At 45.0% G+C, this 20,834-nt stretch overlaps 5 protein-coding genes across 12 annotated transcripts; 1 reads left to right on the forward strand and 4 right to left on the reverse strand.

Annotated features, from left to right (window-relative positions):
- Positions 1-523: 523 nt before the first annotated feature.
- On the reverse strand, positions 524-2,369 carry gng5 (guanine nucleotide binding protein (G protein), gamma 5). The gene is made up of 3 exons (XM_037459372.2): positions 2,237-2,369; positions 1,202-1,344; positions 524-808 (listed from the first exon to the last, which is right to left on the reverse strand). Exons 1-2 carry the CDS (start codon positions 2,315-2,317, stop codon positions 1,219-1,221), a joined length of 207 nt encoding a protein of 68 aa, XP_037315269.1. The 5' UTR covers positions 2,318-2,369; the 3' UTR covers positions 524-808; positions 1,202-1,218.
- On the reverse strand, positions 2,323-7,735 carry ssx2ipa (synovial sarcoma, X breakpoint 2 interacting protein a). 2 transcript variants are annotated; one of them, XM_037459360.2, is made up of 15 exons: positions 7,575-7,735; positions 6,548-6,687; positions 6,179-6,336; positions 5,873-6,079; positions 5,306-5,416; positions 5,066-5,201; positions 4,894-4,969; positions 4,622-4,802; positions 4,349-4,496; positions 4,108-4,244; positions 3,792-3,965; positions 3,563-3,680; positions 3,167-3,320; positions 2,924-3,036; positions 2,323-2,454 (listed from the first exon to the last, which is right to left on the reverse strand). In XM_037459360.2, the coding sequence occupies exons 2-15, from the start codon at positions 6,588-6,590 to the stop codon at positions 2,450-2,452; spliced, it is 1,761 nt and encodes a 586-aa protein (XP_037315257.2). In that variant the 5' UTR covers positions 6,591-6,687; positions 7,575-7,735; the 3' UTR covers positions 2,323-2,449. The 2 variants fall into 2 exon arrangements, with proteins under 2 accessions (XP_037315257.2, XP_037315254.2); XM_037459357.2 differs by lacking the exon at positions 2,323-2,454 and having other exon boundaries at positions 2,471-3,036; positions 7,575-7,734.
- Positions 7,736-8,168: 433 nt separating this feature from the next.
- Positions 8,169-13,522, reverse strand: mcoln3a (mucolipin TRP cation channel 3a). The gene is made up of 12 exons (XM_037459356.2): positions 12,199-13,522; positions 11,953-12,120; positions 11,681-11,834; positions 11,370-11,451; positions 11,189-11,285; positions 10,991-11,090; positions 10,470-10,582; positions 9,540-9,689; positions 9,312-9,413; positions 9,106-9,228; positions 8,817-9,023; positions 8,169-8,715 (listed from the first exon to the last, which is right to left on the reverse strand). The coding sequence occupies exons 1-12, from the start codon at positions 12,442-12,444 to the stop codon at positions 8,575-8,577; spliced, it is 1,683 nt and encodes a 560-aa protein (XP_037315253.2). The 5' UTR covers positions 12,445-13,522; the 3' UTR covers positions 8,169-8,574.
- Positions 13,523-13,827: 305 nt separating this feature from the next.
- On the reverse strand, positions 13,828-15,465 carry bcl10 (BCL10 immune signaling adaptor). Of its 2 annotated transcripts, none has more exons than XM_037459371.2 (3): positions 15,332-15,465; positions 14,534-14,822; positions 13,828-14,427 (listed from the first exon to the last, which is right to left on the reverse strand). In XM_037459371.2, exons 1-3 carry the CDS (start codon positions 15,380-15,382, stop codon positions 13,982-13,984), a joined length of 786 nt encoding a protein of 261 aa, XP_037315268.2. In that variant the 5' UTR covers positions 15,383-15,465; the 3' UTR covers positions 13,828-13,981. The 2 variants fall into 2 exon arrangements, with proteins under 2 accessions (XP_037315268.2, XP_037315267.2); XM_037459370.2 differs by having other exon boundaries at positions 15,269-15,385.
- Positions 15,359-20,771, forward strand: LOC119209791 (CCN family member 1-like). Of its 6 annotated transcripts, XM_062557803.1 has the most exons (6): positions 15,366-15,480; positions 18,398-18,502; positions 18,636-18,689; positions 19,523-19,736; positions 19,829-20,331; positions 20,425-20,771. In XM_062557803.1, exons 2-6 carry the CDS (start codon positions 18,467-18,469, stop codon positions 20,701-20,703), a joined length of 1,086 nt encoding a protein of 361 aa, XP_062413787.1. In that variant the 5' UTR covers positions 15,366-15,480; positions 18,398-18,466; the 3' UTR covers positions 20,704-20,771. The 6 variants fall into 6 exon arrangements, with proteins under 6 accessions (XP_062413785.1, XP_062413786.1, XP_062413787.1 ...); XM_062557801.1 differs by having other exon boundaries at positions 15,359-15,480; positions 18,398-18,689; XM_062557802.1 differs by having other exon boundaries at positions 15,359-15,480; positions 18,398-18,689; positions 20,428-20,771.
- The last annotated feature ends 63 nt before the right edge of the window (positions 20,772-20,834 follow it).

Consider the following 20,834-nt stretch of genomic DNA (forward strand, 5'->3'; position numbering starts at 1 on the left):
CTCTTTTGAACGGTTTAAAAATATCAGCGCCACATTTATTTTTTATACAATATGTACCAATAAAATCTGATATTTCAACTAGTTTCAAACTTTGACTTGTAAATATTGGAATACGTATTGAACATTTAAAACTCCCTCTCAAGTGTTTTCAATTTTTCTTTAACAATTACATCTTCGGTCAGTCAAAATTCATTTCATATCACTTTTTATATTTTGGGCCATAATTTTCTTAATCAGATAATACTATTATATTCCTTGGTCCTTTCATACCTTTTCCACAGGATATATCTGGACGTAAATGGAGAAGTATTGAGAACAATGATTGCGGTAAAGGTCTATGGAGGACACTTAAGGGTACTTCTTCCAGTCGTGAATCACAAAACATCTCAAGATGCAATTAAGTGGTCTCTCCTTTCTTATCATTTTAAAACATTATTAGAATACAGTATAACATGGATCAGTGTGTCAGTCATGTCGTTATGTTTTGCAGAGTAGCAAGAAAGAGAAAATTCCAATCAAAACATTGGAGTAGTAAAGAATGTTTTTTTATTCATTAAATACAAAAAAGTCCAGAACAGTGATGACTAAAATAGAACAATAGAAAAGGCACAATTATTTACTCGAAAATCACACTGTGCCATGAAAAATAAAACTGTCTCCTTTCTTCCACTGTGGCTGAAAATAGATGGTCATCTTCCTGACATGATTCCAATGTGTTCTACACTCGAGAGATCCCGTGGCAGTATAATGGCTTGGCATGAGGAGCAGTGTTGAGGTCAACTTTTCCCTGTAGCATCAAAATGAAGGCCTGCATAACAAGAAAGTCATTAGTAATTATTTAAGCAATTTGTATGAATAGAAATGGGTTTGAATATGTGCCGAAAAGCATATGGAGATACATTCACAATATGGATGTAAATCATATGTAACATTTTTAGCAGTGAACATACACAGAGGTTAAAGAAATAATGTAGGAAAGGGCTCAGATGTTTTTCCTCCACTGTGAAAACCAAACATTGCCATTTTAAACAGACCACATGTTGTGTATTATTGTGGAGGAAGCCACCAACATTTAACAATAAAATGTTTTAATTGCATTGAAATGGAAACACTTCAAATATATTGCAGAAATCACACCAGCTGCTTGTGCTGCATGTACAAGTGTGTGCCTGCGTGTGTCCCATCGGTGTGGCAGACTTACCAATGAATGCAGTGGTTTCACAAGAAGGAGCAGACCTTCTGCGGCCTGAACGGGTTGGTGCTGGAGGACACACCAGTGAGCAGCGGGTCCTGCATGGCATTCTGCATGCAAAACTGTTGAAGGTCTGCAGCTGCCTGGGAAACCTGGGGACAAAAAGAGAACCAACACGTAAACATTGGATATCGTGGGTTGCTTAAATAAGACACGTAAATGTTAAACCTGGACTAATAAACCTCATTTTGGAAATTGTATTAAGAGTTCTTAAGCTTAATCTGTAGAGTAAATGGAAAGTTGGGATATCTACGCCTCTTGACATTTATTCCTAAATTCTTTACTTGCTCGTCTCTTACCTATGGAAACGCACTAGACTGCATTGAATTCCTAAAACAATTGTCTGAACAATTTACAAACCTAATAACATGTGTTTTAGAGAATAGTATTACATAAATACGGTTTTAATTGATTCCCAGACGTCCTGTAGAATTTTGTTGAGCGAATCTTCCAAAATTAACCCTACGGAATACTCTGGATTCATAGCACTAATTTAAATGTATTTCTCAGTTAATCTTATCGCTCATTTCATTGTCTCTAGCTAATGAGTTCGTGAAAGTTATCTTGTTAGTTTGCACAGTAACTTGTGAACATACTGGAAATGGCCTTTGCCTTTGACTCATGAAACCAATTCGCCAGATAGCCATTGTTCATCGTTAGGAAAATGATCTCGCGTGTAGGCAAGGTATAATGTACTTTGCGTGCAAGCTAGTCACCTTAAGCAAATAGACATAAGCTAAATGTCACAAGCTAAAGGTGAAAATGAATTAAGCTCAACGGTGTTCGATAGAAGCGCTTCCCTTCGGTCCAAGCAACGCCCTGCTAACGCTACGCCGTTTGACTAGCCGTTAGCCGTTAGCAACTGCTAGCAGTTAGCAACAGCTAGCAAGCTAGCTATAGCGGAGCGACACAACGGTTGCGATCTGACCCCCACCCCCGCTCTCCTCGCGTTACTGGGCAGAAAACAATGTGCGCATTATTTACCTTCACTCTGTTGATGCTCGCTTCAAAACGGAGCTGCTGTACGACCTTTTTCATGGTTACAAGGTTAGATGAACCCGACATTGTCGATGTGTTTTTAGTGAAAAATAAACGCTGGGCGGTGGGTGGGATTCCGGGCTGGATGCGGAGACAAAAGCAAAGATGATCACATCCGGATTCCGGTTGTTGGAACTTGTGACCACGACCCCTCTTTACTCACACTAGCGGGCGCCAGAGTGAAGAGAACAGATTTTATTAAACAAAAAAACAAATCTCTTTATTGTATCGTCATACCAGATCATTATCAATCTTATGTCAATATATGCTCCCATTAAAATTCATAATTTAGAATGTAAACATTAAAGTCTAAACTAAAACATTCCACACGTAAAAGATTGCTTAAATCACTACTTGGTAGATCTCCTTGGATTATTGCTTAACATTTAAATCATTGCTGTTTTTGTATAGAAATTAACAATGGCAATATTTTTAAAGTGCTTTCTTGTTTGATCAGCTTTGGTGAATGTCAATTTTCATAAAGAAACAAAAAAACAAAAATACTGCAATGAGTAGTGTGCAGGGGAGATAATTCCACCATGAATTGATTGATTGATTAAAGTCCACTGCGAAATAAAGTCACAACAAATAAGGCACTGGAAGTTCTTTAAGTGAGGCTGTTCTCATCTTCACCCAAAGAGAAGATACTCAAATCTCCAGATCGAACTCTGTTTTTTGATTTGACATCTCCATCTTCAATGCTGCTGGACTCTTGCCAGCGTGCTCGATTTGAATGTCTAGAGGAACTGTAATGACAATAGAAAAGAAAGGGATACCTAAGTATCACATGGCACAAGTACTACCAGCAGAAGAGAAGACACAAATCAAAATGTAGCTTAATACAGAGAATAGTAACATTAAGCCACAGAATATCACCTGCTGTCTGGTATCAGGCGGAGTGACCGGTAAAGTTCAGTGGTGGATGGCACAGTAGCACTTAGCGAAGGTTTCGGAGTGGAGAACGTAGTGTAGGTTGAGGATTTGACCAGCGGGGTCTTCGCAGAGGACATCCTCATCTCTGGCTCACTTTCTAAAAATGCAGCAGACAAACAAAATGAGTCAACAAGAACATTTGCTTATTAGAACTACGATTCTTCATCAGCCATTAATGAAATGCATCTCTTCCCTTAAAAAACACCCCCAAAATCAGGAGTTTGTAGAATGATCTGCTAGCCCTGTTCATTATAGTGTTCCTGACTAATTGTGTCACCATCTTCCCCTCTATTAGCTGTAAGCCTTATTAGCACTTTTTCAGATAATCTACCGACTTACTGATCGATAAGGCACTTTGACCATCGGACGAGGAACACCTCCTTCGGTCTGTGAACGGAGTCATGTTCAAAAACTGATTCTTGAGCCACGAAGCACGGTCCTCCTCAAAGGCCTTTTTCTGTGGAGCAAAAAAAAAAAAAAAGATATTTTTTTTACAAAGGGATGCAGGAGAATTAAAAAAAAAAAAAAACACGCGTTGAAGAATATTGTACTGAGAGGGCTGGAGAACCTCTCGTCCCAGGCGAATAGCGGCCTCTGTGAAGTTCTTTCTCTCCCTCTCAAAGTTTCTCTTCTGTTCCTCAAAGAGCCTCCACTCCTCCTTGAGACGTTCCTTCTCCTCCAGTGTGTAGCAGTCGTTGAGAAGAGCGGCCGTCTCGTCGTCAAAAGATGTGTTGAGTTGTTGCTGGATAGGTCAGCGTTTTAATATTTTTGGACCAAGTAATACGAGAACCACCATATATATTGGAATAAAACTGCTAAGATTAGTTTATGCTTGACAGCGCTACTCGCCGTCTTGGCCCTTACCCACGCACGCAGAAACTGACCTGCAGGAGCTGTTGCTGTGCGTGAATGAACTCTTTGCACTGCTGCACTTCCCGCCTCATCCTCTCCATCTCATCCTCGTGAGTCTCCCTCAGTATCAACTCCTGATTGGACTCGAGCTGATTCTGCACAAGCGAGGCTTAACGAACAAATACGCCAGCAGTAGATTATTAAAACCGTTCTCCAATTTGACTAACAGCTCATTTATAGATGCTGCTTTTGCAGTACTTTGGGCGCGTGTACCTTGGCTATCCAACTTCTCCATGTGATTCCTTAGTTTCCTCCACTGCTGTCGGATACTGTTGGCGAGCTGCTCCCTGGCGTGCTCACAGGATTGGTCCAGCGTTTCCCGGCTACACTCACCCGCCTTCTCCTCCCCGTCTGAGTCAACCTGAGCAAAACAAACACAATGAACAGGGTCATTTTATGATTGGTACAATCCGTAAACTCAATTCTTAAAAAGGAGTCGAACACACACACACACACACACACACACACACACACACACACACACACCTGCTCCTGACTGTCATCAGCAGTGGCTCCTCTGGGAGACGGCTTGCGTGGACTCAAGATATGGATCATCTCCTTCTTCATCTGTTGAAGGACTTTCTTGAGCTCAGCGTTCTCCAGCATCAGAGTCCGCTGACTGGCCTCGTAGTCATTGAGCAAGGACTTGTACATCTCACCCTCATGCCTGAGGAGCGCAAAGTAGAAAATGCAATGACCGGATGGACGACTACGCCTTGCCTAAAAATGAACAAGTGACGCGACGGCTTTCGTGATACCCGACTGTGGCTTTCGCGGTCCTCCAGTGGCTTCTTTTTCCATCTGACCGTCCCAAACAATTCAACACATCGATGGCTAGTTGGAAGACATAGGGGGACAAAATACAATTAACTTTAAAAATAAAAAAGTTTTTCCAGAAAACATTTAGTCTTTAGACTATCGCACATTTACCCAGTTTCTTGTCCTTTCGATCAACCAGTAGCTGGCTGAGGCGTTCCTTAAGCTTTGCAGCTTCTCTCTCTTTTCTCTTGGCGTCGTGACTGTACTGAGACGCACGGCTGGCTATGATGCTCTGCAGCTTCTGAACCTGTCCAGGAGGATCGAGTCAGGCTCATTCATACCGTGTGCACAAACAACAACAACAACAACAACAACCAGTGTTGCTCACTAAAAAAGATAAAGTAGATTTACCTCATCCTTTTCGGTTTTCAAGCAGCTCTGCAGAGTTTTAATTTTGAGTTGAAGCTGCCTCTCCGTTTCGTGTAGACCCGATTTCTCCCTCATGGAAAGTTCCAACTGATCCTAGAGGGAAATACACAATTCGTATTAGAAGCACAATGAGGTGGTAAGGTTTTGCTTAACAGATTAGTTCAGGGTTAAAGACGCAAGAGTGAATTCCTGGACAACGCCCCATCATGATATTATGACAGAAATAACCTTGAATTTGTCACCGCTAGGTTTAGATTGAAGAGGCACGTTTAGCCTAGAAAACACTTGTGATAAAGGAACACGGCCATCACTGTGCTATTCAAAGAGATAAAGCAGTGAGCCGCCTGAGCACAGTACTTTGTTTGGTTCCTCGAATAAACTTGTCATATTAATGTATTTTATGTGAATGGGAGGTATCTGTTTTAACCTCTAGTGGTCAATACTCTGCATCATACAGATTATAGTCTGTGGGCACACAGAGCTGAATCCAGAGAGGGTAAAAACTGTGTTAGAATAGGACCAAAACAGACATGACCCTGAGAGACATACCTTGAGTCTAGAATTGTTCATCTGTATGTGGTCCAAGGTGCTGGATTTCTTGAGCTGTTCCCTCTCGAGCTCCTCTAAAGTAGACCTATGGCGCCGGTGAATCTGCATTAGCTCATACACGGCATTCAGAGCCGGCACCGAGTTCAGGCTGGCTCCACCCTGTGAGCTGGCCTCGATACATGTAGAGAGACCCAGTGTGTCAAGTTCCTGTGAGAATTAAGAAGAATTAAGCCACAGTAAACGATCTCTATAGAAATTAACAAAAATATTTAGCGATAACGGCGAGTGAGCAAACCGTTTCTGTACCTGATTGATGTATGAAATGCACTGGGGAATATTATCATCTGTGCAGAAGGCACCGATCACATTGTAGGACAGGGGTAAAGAGGAATACATTGAGGCAACGTTGTTCTGTCTCGAGGGGGACATTGTCACATGTGATATGTTGGAGATCTCATAGTTTCCTAAAAACAAAAAAGACAGGAGAAATTACTGCAACTCACATTACACCAAAAGCACGTCCTCATACGGAGAGGATTGAATTAGGTCGCTGCTCTAAAATGGGAACAAAAAATATGGGTCACCTCTGGCAGGACCCAAAAAAAGCACCGCTGATGAGCCTTTCTATTCTTGGCAATTTCAACCAAACGCATCCCCATTAGACGGGAAACGTACCTACGGACGTCCCTATCGGCGCGGTTGTCCACCACTCCCCCATCTCACAGCCACATCGGCCGCTCGGAGACGCGTCACCAACCGGGAGGCGGATTAGCGGTCAGGCGGTGGATCAGAGGCTCTCTCACTGGAACTGAGCCCTGCAAAGCACCACCGAGCATCAGAAAGACGGGCAGCAGATAATCCGGGTTGCTGCTTCACCCACACAGGATTAATGTGCCAGCAGTTTGGTCTAAGAGGGCCTCCTATTGAGCCTCGGCAACTGAATTGCAGGGTGGGAAAATGATATCAGCAAACAGATTTACAAAACACACAAGTGAGGGAATCCATTGCAGACGGGCTAAATCGGAGTGTTTTTTTTTCTACTTTTGTGCCTTCAGGGCTCCATTATGATCTTCAACTGCTCTGGTGAAACAAGCTGAACCAGATATCTGCGTCACCCCTCCGGCAACTTCCCAGTGCCTCCGAGGGGTCCCAGCTTGGGAAGCACATTGTGTTGATGAACAACCAAAGGTCAGAGCAGCGTGATGACGTCATGACCACCAGTCACTACAAACGTGTGCGTGTGTGTGTGTGTGTGTCCGATACGAGCACACGCCCTCGCATGTTATCTAACAAACCAGAAAACCAGCAACGTTAACATTACGCCAACTGAGGCGGAGACGAAGTCACGCGAGCTCCGGCCCGTTGTGTTTTTAGTTACTTATGACGTCACACCGTTGCAATAACCGTCAGGTAACGTTAGGTTAAAACGCAAGGTAACGTCAAGGCGTTCGCTAACGTTAGCCTCTGTGTTTTCATTAAGAAGTTACGGAGACGCCACCACTTTAACGGCTGCGGTGATACAACAACGCGCAGTTACACGGCGGTTAGGCAACTTAAGTTTACGTCAGCCCACGTGTCCTCATTTGAAACACAAATAAACAGAGAGCCAAGAAGTTCATTCACCAACAGGAGATGCGGTCGTTGCAGTTCTGCAGCCTGGGAAATGTCGCTTAATGCTTTAAGTTTAAAAAAAAATACTCACGGGAGAGGCGTCAACTGGGTCGACTCTACGCGCCGGTTGCAAATTTCTCTTGTGTTTTTCTTAAATCAACTAAAAGATGGATCCAAATCATCGGAAACACCATCAAACCCGCCGATCCGTCACCTCGCACAAATCCCCCCCCCGCCTCTGTCAACGCGAAGCAGGGACACTGGAGGTGTGTGTGTGTGTGTGTGTGTGTGTGTTTTTTAAAGTCTATTCCTCGGCTGCCTTCAAACCAAACGCCATTGTTATTGGAGGTAGCGTTGCTAAGCGACGAGTATCTGAGCCATGCATTGGATATGAACACGGGCAAGTGGGTGATTATGCAAATGAGACCTGCTGTGGACTTTCTTCCCTGTGGCACCTGGTGTCACGTGTTGTCTTAAATACAACGATACAATATTTACCGGCATTATGACTACTTACATTTTTTCCCTGTTTAAAACTTTCCCTGTTTTTAAACCTGTTTAAAAAATAATTATTTGAACATTAAAAAAAACAAAAAAATAGTCCAACAAAACAATAAATGGCCAAGTCAATCCAACAAATACGCAAGTCATTGATGCAATCCATGTCAGCAGTTTATATATCAAAAATAATTACATACTTGATTGCATATCTATCTAGCATAATCCACGACAAACTACTACCATAAGAATATTATATTTCATTACTGGTACATTTCACTTAATCTAGTTAATAAATAGTTTGTTTGCTCACATAGCTTAGTTACCGTGTGCGGTCAGGAGAAACACCCCCACCCCCCCACAAGAACAGAAAAGTTGAGTTCAAAAGCACATTGAAATGAGCCACTAAATTGAGGACTTTGCTGTCTGTAAATGCGTATTCACAGAGAGACGTCGACAAACATGTTATTTCTCTGGGTGAGCGTAACCTCAGGAGTGTTCAGCTATTCAAGTAACAATTTTAAAGGAACTCCACTTGAGTAAAAACATATTCTGCCACACTGGGCAAAGGTATAAGCAGCCATTTCCTTATTTCATCCAAAACAGCAGCACGAAGAGAGGCAGCAGCCAGCGGGCTCTTCCCCAGTGTGGTATCTTCCGGACTGAGGCAGGTCCCTGCACCCCGCTACGAAGGCCTGGAGCTGGGACGCCGGCACCTTGTCTTGCTGGTGATGCTGGAAGAGAAAAAGGGCCACAGTATCGGGACGGATCCAACGGAAAGCATACATTAAAAACTACGACCTCAACGCGGTGAATCCCGGTGACTCGGACCGACCTTGATGGTCTCATAGGTGCCGGTAATGAGAGCGATGAAGAGGCTGAGCACCATGTAGCTGAAGAGGGAGACGAAGGAGTAGAGGTAAAGTCTGCTGAAAAGCCACACCATGTTGCCGCCGTGTCTCATCTTCAGGAAAGTGCCGTAGATGTCGTCCCCGTTGATGAGCGAGAAGAGGCACTCTGTCGCCTTGTCGAGGGTTCGGAACTGGAAAGTGAAAACAGCAGAACTTGTATTTAATTTCTCCCCCGGTGAGAAAGATTGATGGGGGGGATTCTAATCTGCATGCCTTGACATGGTGAGGCCCGAGGACGATCCAGCCACAGAAACAGTAACCGAGGTAGATCATGGCCGCGCAGCAGCAGAATCGGATCACATCGGGGAACGCCGCCACTAGGGCTAAGATCAATATCTACGGAGGAAATCAAGGTCGTCAGTTCTCCCGGATGTGCCTCTCCGACTTCTAAAAGATAAAGAAATCAGGGAAGTTCTTACATTGTATTTCTTGAAGAAACCAAGGTAGTGAATGACTCCGACCCAGACGAGCATGGTGGCGGTTCCCAGCAGGATGCTGCAGACGTCATAGTTGGTCAGGTACTGCGAGAGGAAACTTTACATTTTAGTTTGTTTAAATGAACAGACGAAAAACGAGTAAAGGGCCCCCACACTGTTTCCCAATCACGGTCAAAGATACAGAAAAATAAAGCTCAATGAAAAGCAAACCTTTGTTTGGATTCCAATTTTGAGTGCCGACCCAGCGATGGTCAAGGTGTCACTCACAACGATGAGGATGTACCAGCCATTCACAAACTCCATGCGGTCTGACCACGACACGACTTTATTGTAGTATGCATGGAAGAAGATGTTGAACTCCTGCATGAAAGAAAATTCAGATATTATGGAACACATAATATCAAGCAGCAAACCAGGAAGCTTACCTTCCATATTTGGTGTCATATTCTGGTTAAGGCCCCTTACACCTTAATAATACAGAGGTTACCACTCCCTACCATCTAACCCTCTCATAAATAGCATTATTTTTCAGTAAATTTACTGTTCTTCTTTCTCAACATGAATATCTAAAGACAGCCTGATATTTTTTTCAATGAAATATTTGCTTCAAGTCTTTACATTTCAAATACATCGGGTCTGGAATACTTTTATTGGAATCCAATTGGGATGAAATCATAGATGTAGATATCCTTATTATGTTATGTATAATAAGCACAAACTAACTCAACATTTTTAGATATTCTAATCTATTTTTAGGCTATATCGTTTGAAGATTCATGTTTTGTCTACATCACACTTAACAATACAACTCACATGTATTTCATTATTTATTTTATGATTTATCTTCTTCATAACCTCAATTGAAACTTTCAAGGTTATTCTGCATTTACTTAATCTCTGTACTATAACTTTCACAGAACATAATTCTCACAGGAATGTACAAAAACAGGCATTACCGTGTACTTATTTTAAAAAGACAATATATCTAGGTTATAATATACTTATATTGGGCTAGATTGTTTTGGCCATTGTAAAGCCCGGAAAATTTAGAGGACATGACCTCAGTGTGCAGTGAGCCCTGCATCCGACATCCATTACCCCTGAACGATTAAAAACGTCTTCCCAGTGGTCACAACTCACAAACTGGAGCTGGATGCCGTTGACGACGGACCACATGCAGAGGAGGAGAGAGAGGAAGCAGGCGAGGATGACCACGCAGTCAAACGACAGGAGGAGGAAGTCGCACTTTCCAGCTGGAGACCAGAGGCAAACACTTCGGGTCACACCTTTCTCCTCGCTGCTCTCAGCACACACTGCAGGCGGCCTTTACATCATTTGGGAAATACTCCACTACGCCATGAACTTTGAGCCTCTTGATACCATGTCTGCTCTGCAAAGGGTTGTGGGTCATGATAATAGGACACAGGGGCGGGTCTAGGCAGGGGCAAGAGGGGGCTTGGCCCCCTTAAATAAATGCCCTGATAGGACATCCAGTTTTTTTTTGCCGTATTGCGTTCAACCAACTGAATCTTTCTACTTCGGGGGCGTGTCCATTGCATTCGTTTTATTGTCAATCATACAGGGGTCAAAGGTCCCTAGACCCCCTGCTGGTGTTTGAGGCAATACACACTATAAACTGGCTCATGGTGCATATCACTCACCCGCTCCTTCCACGTTCCAGTCCCTGCATTCGTACATGGTGACATCGTTCTCCACGTCGACCGTGATCCTCCCGCTGCGCGCTCGGTTATCGAACTTGATCTGCGTGAGAAAGCAACGCGGTGACCAACGAGTAAACGCGCCTTCCCCACCACACACACACACACACACACAAGGCTCAAGACGACGGCGTCACTGACTGTTACGTGAAAGTCGTAACAGTCCGGCAGCTCGTGGCGCCGCACGGTCTGCAGGTTGATGGTCTTCAGGCGGAGGTAGACGTTCAGCGAAACCAGCCTGGACACACAAACACGCCTTCAGCACTCCGGCCCGCTCAAACCAGCAGCTTTCTTTTCTAATTTTTCTTCAGTTTCGGGTCACCTTTGGAAATCTAAAGAGAAGTTGACGCGTGCGGACAATCCGTCGCCGTCAAGCGGCTGCGCCGGGTAAAAGGAAACGCATTCTGTGAGGAGGAGAAACAGAACTCAACAGGAACAGGAATTATGGCTCTCTTAATATGCTACTTCCTCTTTTCAACAAACTCACGAGTACTGAATACACAACGGAATTATTTTCATGAGTCATGAATTGGCTTCCGTGGATACGCCAAAACAACGTGGACACAACCCCCCGGTGACTATTGGACATAGACACACCTTTGTGTAGTTGTGCAGCAATTGTTCGCGCGGTACCTTCATCAATGAGCGGGTCGATGTCGAAGGTGTCCTTTCCAGGATCGACGGTGCCGTTTCTGTAAAGCTCTTGACACACCGACAGAGGGGCGTACGCGCCGTCAACACTCGCGTGTGCCAGGTTACCGACCGCCAGGCTTCGGAGGTTAATGAACTGTGAAAAAGAAAGAAAGAGAAGAAAGAGAATAAAAGTGCAGAGAATTGTAAGCCGCTGTATTTGAATGACATGAAAATGCGAGAGGCGAGAGGCGAACTCGTAAAGGTGTCGGTACCCTGTGGATTATGTAGCTGACGTGATCGTGCACATCTGCCTTCGTGTACAGCGCGTAGCTTCCCATCCGGTGATCCTTGTAACCTTTCAGAAACACGTGTCTGAACGTCATCAGATTTTCCTCTTTGAAGGTGACCATCATTTCGTTGCTCAGGCCGAAAGTGACTAGCTGAATCAGTTAAGGGGGGGAAACATGTCATACACGGCGACTCCATGACAGACAACAACATCAAAAGATGTGTAGTACCTGGGCTGTTATGATCCCAATCTTTAATATCTGTAACATGAGCTTCCAGGGTTTGTGGCCCCTGGCTCGGTGCTTCTCACACGGGTTCATGAAGAAGTACTTGAGCCTCCGCCTGAAGTCCTCCACCACCTCCGGCTGCAGAGCGGGAGCGCTCCACCCGCCGCCGTGTCCGTTGAGCCTCCTCCTCTCCTCCTCCTCCTCCTCCTCCTCTTCCTCCTCTGACCTCGAGGCCATCTGGTCCTGCATGACTGTCTATGTTAGAGAGTGTAGTCGATGAGTCTGCTCTGATTGCATATCTATCAGACGCGTGCTGGAGATAAGGCTGCAACCATTCCATTCATTGTTATTGTGTAATCTAACTGGTTTCCCTGCATGTGCTCTCTGCTCTTTACTTCCCTCAGGTCCAAATTGTGCTGAAACGCTTTACAGCTTCAAAAAGAAAGTAAATATTATAAAACATGAATCAGCCACTTTTCTACTCAACGATAGCTTATTGGAGCAGACCTGTCTACAACAACTATGTAGCAGACTTTAAACACTTCTTTTACCTAAATCACCTCACCATTACATAGAAAAATGTAAACTGTAAAATGGAAATGAGTGAAGGTACGGGACAATTACATACAAATACAACAGTGTAATGATCAAACAAACGAACGGGAATTTATATTCAGAGTAAAAGCAAAAAAATTGGGAAAAAAAAGTGTACAGATGTATTGAAATAATGATAATGTATTAATTACCTGAACACCAGCGAGCGACTAGCCTGCCACCCGGGACTTCTCCGTCTGTCAGACTGCTGTCACCAAACCAGCCTCCACCCCAAAGACCTGTCATATCACTCCCATGCGTCACGCTGAGCTTTTCCAGTTTTAACACAGCGGTTGCGGAACCGCTGAGCACACAGAAAATGTTTGTGGGCTTCTGCGGGGAATCAACGCCGTGTTACTGTAGGAGCTTTTGAAATACTGTGATTTTTATTGCACAGAGCGAGAAGACGGGCTAAAAGTTTTAAAAAGGACCGACGCGTCCTCGCCGGCTCAGATGAAACCACACCTTTTTATTTTCTCAAACCCCACAGAGTCACCAATGAAGAGAGGAAACATGAGTTGATTTAACAGAGACAACGTTTAGTATGTAATTAATAATTACAGTACATGACCAGGCGATTTAAATATGACAAAGTGGGACACGCTTTGTTGCCTCACAAAAAAGGTTTTGGTATTGAAGACTTCTGTAGTGACGAACACGTAAAGCAACTCGAACGTGAGTTCTAGTCATTCCAAGTTGCCCCTAAACCGTATGAGCAGGGTTCTAAGGTTCATCCTGAAAACATAAAAAAATTTAAAAAAAGAACGGGTGGATTTTTGAGCTCAAAGTGTGGGATTCAAACCTCGGTATCTGAACTGAAAACTAGTGTTGAACGCTTGCTCAAACTCAAACAGTTTGCATCATCAAATGGCCTTTCATTTATTGTACACCTGCAATAAACATGTTGGTTGACTAAATATACGTCATACTATTGAGACTATGGTAATATTTGGCCTTGGTATTAAAAACTACGTTAATGAATTAGCACCCACGACGTTAGCACTAAGCGACATACAATATTTTTAAAGATGGGGGGAAAGATGGTGCCCATCTCCATCACGAAGGGCCGCCTCGTTTGGTAGAAACGAATCCCACGTGAGCCCATTCGTGGCGAATCAGAAGGCCACAAGGAGAGAGAGAGAGAGAGAGAGAGAGAGAGAGAGTCTGTGAGAGTCTTGGTCGAGTTGTGGGACTAAAAGACGCTCCGGTGGGACGTCGGAGTGAGAGAGCGCGACCGGAGGGGCTGGAAGTTCGGGTCCCCGCTGCTGCTGCTGTTGTTGTTGCTGGTGTACCGCGGTGCCGCGCCATCCACGTTGGAGGGCGGGTCGAGCATCACCTCCTCCGGCAGCGGGGGGGCCCCGGGGTCCCCGGGCCTCGGCAGGCTGGAGGAGGGGGAGGAGGAGGAGGGGGAGGAGGAGAGGGTGGTGGTGGTGGTGTGGGGGGGCGACCACGGCGCGCCGATGCTGGCGCCGGACGCCGTCGAGGGCGCCGACGGCTGGCCGAGCGCGCGCGCCGCGTCCGAGGCGCAGGGGCTGCTCTCTCCGTCGGGGTGCAGGAGCAGGGTAGAGTTGTTGGAGTACATGGAGGGGGCGTCCAGAGTGCCGAGGCTGCTGGCGGGCGAGGAACTGGAAGCGGCGGCTGTGGGACAGGGAGGTGGGGGGGAGGTTGACATTAAAGAGGTCGGCAGGTGTAAAAAAAAAAAAAAAATGTTAAAGGGCTTTTGCGGCGTCTCGGCCCTACTCACATCGCAGGGACTCCACCTTCTCGTTCTTGGCCTTCTGCACCTCGTCCGTGATTTTGGTGATGATGAAGTTCTGCGTGCGCGACTCCCTCAGGGCATCGATCAAGGCGTCCAGGCCCCGCGGGTTCTCAGCCAGCGTGTCCAGCAGCGTGGCCGTCCGCTTGGTCTGCGTGGACCTGCAGCCGATCTCCTCCGCGTCGTCCCGGCTCAGGATCCGCCGGGAGCGCAGGTAGTCCAGGTGGCGCTCCGCTCGGATCTTGTCGCAGAGGTAGTGCCGCATTCTTGTCAGCACCTGGTGAGTGGGGGGGGGGGGGGAGATTTTCTATTGTGAGACCCGGGACAAATAAAGACAGTGGTACATTGGTGGAAAAGAGATGTTTTAAACATATATAAAGTACCACAGGGCAAGGAGTGCAAAAATGCTGGTAGAGGGAGATTCCCAATTTCATATCCAGAGAAAATGGGATAAAATCACCGTCTCTCCCCACTTGATTGATCAGGTTCACCAACTTTATTTACACAGGTTGTGCTCTCAACTTCCGCCCTGGTGAGTTCGTCGTGGTTTTATCGTCAAACCCTCCAGAGGATTATTACGTGTGGATGTGGGGCACAGAGAAGGTGTAGTGGGCTATTTCCTCCTTTTTTTAAACCGGCCCTTAACGCCGCACCAGGTGTAAATTATTATTTTTATACAAACAAAAAACGGAGCATTACATCTGCTTTTATTTTCCAAGTCACCTTTCCTTCCTCGGAACGACGATGGGTCGGGATGGGAATATTTGTCTGAACCGTCGTACTCACGTCTTTCTTAATCGCTGCCATTTCATCTTCAGTGAGCTGAGGAACGTCCATAATCTCGACCACGAGCGCCCAAAAAAATCACGACGCGTCGACGAAGGAGGCCGCGACGACAGGAGACTTAACATCAACGCGTCGATAGGCGTCAACAGGTAGCGCGTCTCGGCATAGTTTTAGTCGGTGGAAAAAAGTGTCGCATTCAGGGTGCGTTCAACGTTCATGTTTGGAAGAAGTCCCCCCACCGGACTTCCTGGTTCTGTCGAGGTTCGTTACGTCAACGAGAGAAGCCCCGGACGCCAAAGCGCTCGGTTTAGGATTTACCTTTAAAAAAACAAATCCAGATGTTGAAATGGAGACCGGGTCCTACATCAAAGTTACGTTTGTGTAACTTTCTGCGTTCATTGTGGTGCTGTGGTATTTAATGTTTCTGATACAGGTGCGCTGCAGCTCGGACTCGGTCCACTGGGTGGCGCTGCAGGCTCACACGCACACGCACGCCGCAGTATTCTTAGCCACACACTATACCTGTGCAGGTACTGTGAGTACAAGGTATTGTTATGCATTTAAAGATGGAAAAACTGCCCCATTTTATCTGGAAATGATTTTCATAAATATAAAATATAAAAAAATGGTTGGAGATGTAAGTTGTTGTTTCTTTTTAATAAAATTACCCTAGTAAATTTGTATTTTGCAATACAAAAATAACAACAGTTGCTATTAATTATTTTTGCTTGTACAGTAGCATATTTACAGGATCTGAATACTTACTCTTGTACCTTTTGTTCACTTGCACTAATTTATTTATTTGTGGGGAGGTAAAATAATTAAAACCAAAATATACAAATAATCAGGTATTATGAGCTAAATTCACTGATTATCTAGTACACATAAGGGTGTACTAGATATACCACTTAAATCCTTACCTAATTAGCCTATCTATTCGTGCAAAGTGATCTATAATGATATACTGTGTCAATTTGTAAGTACAAAAGGGGAAGCCTTTAGTATTCTAGCTGATTAGCTGATATGCTATATGGGTATTCTGTACACAGAACACAGCATCGTATTTTAAGAACGGAGTATGTGTTTTGTAAAAGTCTTCAGTAAGCACATTCAGCTGTAACTCAAAATACCTCAAACTTATTTTTTAGTTTCATTCCACCATATTGTAAATGTCTTGTTTATTACAGATTTATCCTGTTCTGCATATTTATTTGTTTAAATGTGAATATTCCAGACTCACACATAATCCATTTGTCTTGTAAACTACTTTGCTCGTCTGCGAGTTAAGTTGAAATCTCATGGTATTAGATGCCATTAAATATCGAAAGACTAGCATCAGTTATCACAAAAAAAAAAGATTTTCACTTCTTTTTTGAGGATGGGTGCTCCCTGAGCAGATTGTTCTCAGGCTTGTTTTGTCACGTCCTGTAATGTAAAATATTCTGTGCAGCTGAAAACACAACGCTGTGAGCAAATTACTGTAAATCAGGCCACGACCTTCTGTTGCTTGCTCCAGTGTAATGATACTGATTCGAGATTAAAGGGAAAATACAGGCTCCAATATCTACTCCCGTTGCATCCCAGCAATTTCTGAAAGAGAAGAATGATGCCCTTTAAATGTCAGGTGTTATAGGGTCACACACCGGATTTGGACACAAGATTTTTTTAAATGGTAACAAAGCCTCAACTGAAACTAACAATACATGAGCTTTATGATGAGTCACATAGTTCCTGTTAAACTGTAAAGAGCAGTAGATCCTGGAAATGATGTTGTATCATCTGTGAGACATTCAGAGTAACCAGGTGCTCAGATTTGTGTGTGGCCTCTAACAGGGAATGAGACATAAAGAAAATACTAAATAATACTAGAAATTATAATGTATGAAATATGATGACCCCCGCTAGGTAACATGACCCCCGCTAGTTAACATGTCACCTTTCTAGGTAACACGACCCCTACTAGCTAACATAACCCTTGCTAGCTAACATGTCACCTGTCACCTGCTAGCTAACATAACCCTTTCTAGCTAACATGTCACCTGTCACCTGCTAGCTAACAAAACCCTTGCTAGCAAACCTGTCACCTGCTAGCTAACATAACCGTTGCGAGCGAACATGTCACCTGCTAGCTAACATAACTGTTGCTAGGGAACATGTCACCTGCTAGCTAACATAACCGTTGCTAGCGAACATGTCACCTGCTAGCTACCATGTAAATTGTCACCTGCTAGTTAACATAACGCCCACTAGCTAACATGTCACCTGTCACCTGCTAGCTAACATGACCCTTGCTAGCAAACATGTCGCAGTCACCTGCTAGATAACATGATCCCTGCTAGGCTAGCTAACATGTCACCTGCTGGGATTTTGGCACAATCAGGGGGAGGGTCAAGACACAATTAATTTGAAATGCATATGTTCAAGTGCAACACAACTATTAAGCTAGCTTCCTCTATTTTGGACTGCCGAGGTACCTTGCTATTGACCTTTTCCCGCGGACAATCTCCCAACCGTGAGAACCTGATGTTTCTTTGGCAACCCACAGCTGAACTCTCAGCAGTGCAGCTTCCACATTTTCTGGGATTTTCCAACATTTGCCTTTTTAGGGCAGAAAAAATAATTTCCAGATGTTTTTTTTATCATAGCCATCCATCCAATTAGTGACATATTCTGACATCAATTTACTTGTAGACGGGGTATTAGTTGGATAGAATGTATTATTTCACGTGAAGTCAGGAGTACCCAGGCGTCTGTGAATGTACCGAGCTCACGCTTGTTGGCCCTTCATTTGCCCCGAGCTGCCCCTCGTGACATCAGTTAGATAAGAGGTGATTCGGTGCCAGTCTGCTGATCTCTGCCTCTTGTTCGCACAGGTTATAATGAAAGAAAGGGCATTTTTCCCTGATAACTTTTATTGCCATTTGATGTGGATAGAAGAGGATGCTTTCTATCCTGGCAGGAACCTCAAAGAAACCTTTAATATTATTCTTGAGTGGAATGTTGCTTCAGGCATTTCTTTAGTTCTGTTCCTCCTTTCTTCTCTCTGTTGGTGTGTTTCTCATTCAGGACGCACAAAAGAGTCCTGCGGTTCAAACATTCCATGAGGCTCTTGTCCGCTTTTTTGGAAATGTTCAAATGAAAACAAGATCTTACCCATCCATTTCCCCACAGGTGAGTGACATACATTATCGAAGAATACAAACCCTGATCACAGACACGATGCAGCTGTCTAAACAACGCTTCGACCATGATGGAAATTCAGTCGTTCATAGAAATATTTTGCTTTCTTCAATATTTATGTCAGAACCTGTGGTGGCCTGATATTGAATCCATGTCGCTCTGCCTCTGCGAGCTTGAGGTGGGTAGCTCAGGTATCGCACTTTTTTGGGGAGGCCCTTAACTTGCTATATCACACTATTGCACTTTATGTTTTTTTCCATCATTTATTGGGTCTCATTGAAATGAAGAGAGATGTGACCAAGAAGGTGGAATGAAAAAATTGGATAATTACTAATAAAATGTTCATACACCCAAGATCACATTAGTAAGCATTGAATTGAAATACATGCAGATGTAGAAATATGTTGCATAGCATATTTGACTGAATTGCTTTTATAGAATACAAGTCCATTTCAAGTGCAGACGCTGTCTCTAAGCCACTTTGACATGTTTTATTCCCTAGAAATGATTATTTCTAAGAGGTGGTTTACTTCGTGATATAAGAACTGCTTCATGATTACAGAACAGATATAAAAAAATGTAATTACAGGGTCACACTGACAAGAAAGCTCTTAAGTAATGGAAGTTAGTCTGGGTGGTTCTTGTCTCACCGAGTGACGAGATGAGCGGAGGCGTTCTTACTTCGGGAGGACCGGGGGAAACATTCCTCCCATAGTTTCGGGAAACTATATATACAGGTCAGGTCTGCTCAGTGTATAAAGGGAGAGTTGTGACTCCGAAAGAGGACAAGCGAAGAAGCACTTGTTAACTCACTCCCAGGTCTGCTGCACGATAGAGATTCACTTTATTTACCCTGCAACGACATACCTTCAACTTCTGAAGATGCGGAAACCAATTTTCTTTGCGATGCTCTGCATTTCGCTGGTGAGGCTCATTCGTAAGCTCCTTCTCCAGGTGTTCCAAGAAGAGGCAAACATTTAAACTGGTATCTGTTTTTTTTTTTTATCTCAGGTGTCGGCCTGGTGCCCGAAGGACTGCCGGTGTCCCCCTGGCACCCCAAGGTGTGCAGCGGGAGTCCGCTTCGCGCTGGATGGCTGCGGATGCTGCAAAGTTTGCCCGCGGCAGCTCTTTGAAGACTGCAACCAGACGCTGCCATGTGATCGCACAAGGGGCCTGGAGTGCAACTTCGGAGGTGGATCCAGCTCCGCTCAGGGCATCTGTCGAGGTGAGTTGTTGCCTTCCCTTCTCATCTGTCTTTTTATTCACTCACTCTTCACACTTCAAACCTCACAAGCCCCTCGGTTTCTCTAAAAACAGCCAAGGCAGATGGAAGAACGTGCGAGTACGGCAACGGCATTCACCAGAACGGGGAGATCTTCCGTCCGAACTGCAAGCACCAGTGCACCTGCATGGACGGCGCCGTTGGGTGTGTCTCCCTCTGCCCGCATCAGCTCGCGCTGCCCAAACCGGGCTGCGCCGAGCCCGAGCGGGTCAAGGTACGGAGCCGGTGCTGTGAGCCACTCGCAAGGACAAGGAGCTCTGCCAAGAGGAAACGCGGAAAAGCGCCGGGGAGAGACAAGCTGTCTGAAGGCGACCTCGCCAACGGGGGCGACTTGGCTCCGGCGGGGGGAGATGAATCCAATTATATCCTCGGAGGGGTCAAGTGTGTGTCTCGGACCACAGCTTGGTCCCCCTGCTCCAAATCCTGTGGCACTGGAGTGTCCACCAGGGCGACCAACACCAACGGCCGGTGCCAGCTGGCGAAAGAGACTCGGGTCTGTGAGGTCCGCCCGTGCAAAATGAACAACACCAAATTGAAGGTACATTCCAATCTTTATTCCACAATGTGGTGCTCCGGGGGCCTTGAACACAACTCATGTTTTTGTACTCGCTTTCGCCGTTTTCCCTTCCAGCAGAAAGGTCGGCAATGCAACCAGCTGGAAGAGGCGAGCCGCCCGGTTAGACTGTCCCACGCAGGCTGCCGTAGCCTGATCAAGTTCCGGCCGAGGTATTGTGGGTCCTGCGTGGATGGGCGTTGCTGTGAGCCTCACCGCACCCAGACGCTACCCGTCCGCTTCCGATGCGAGCGCGGGGCGCTCCTCGCCAGGATGGTGATGGTGATTCAGTCTTGCAGATGCGACCGAAACTGCTCCGGCTACGGACTTTATAACGACAACAACAAAGCGTTTTGAGTGTTTCAGAAGTGTTTACTCAGTAAAAGTGCACTTTGTGGTTGCATAAACTTGCAGGGAGAATCCCCTGAATGTGTTGCTCGTGATTTTGCTTCATCACATTGGAGCCTCTTTGGTTTGCTTCATTATGA

Source organism: Pungitius pungitius, chromosome 15, assembly GCF_949316345.1.
Source record: "Pungitius pungitius chromosome 15, fPunPun2.1, whole genome shotgun sequence".
Lineage (NCBI taxonomy): Eukaryota > Metazoa > Chordata > Actinopteri > Perciformes > Gasterosteidae > Pungitius > Pungitius pungitius.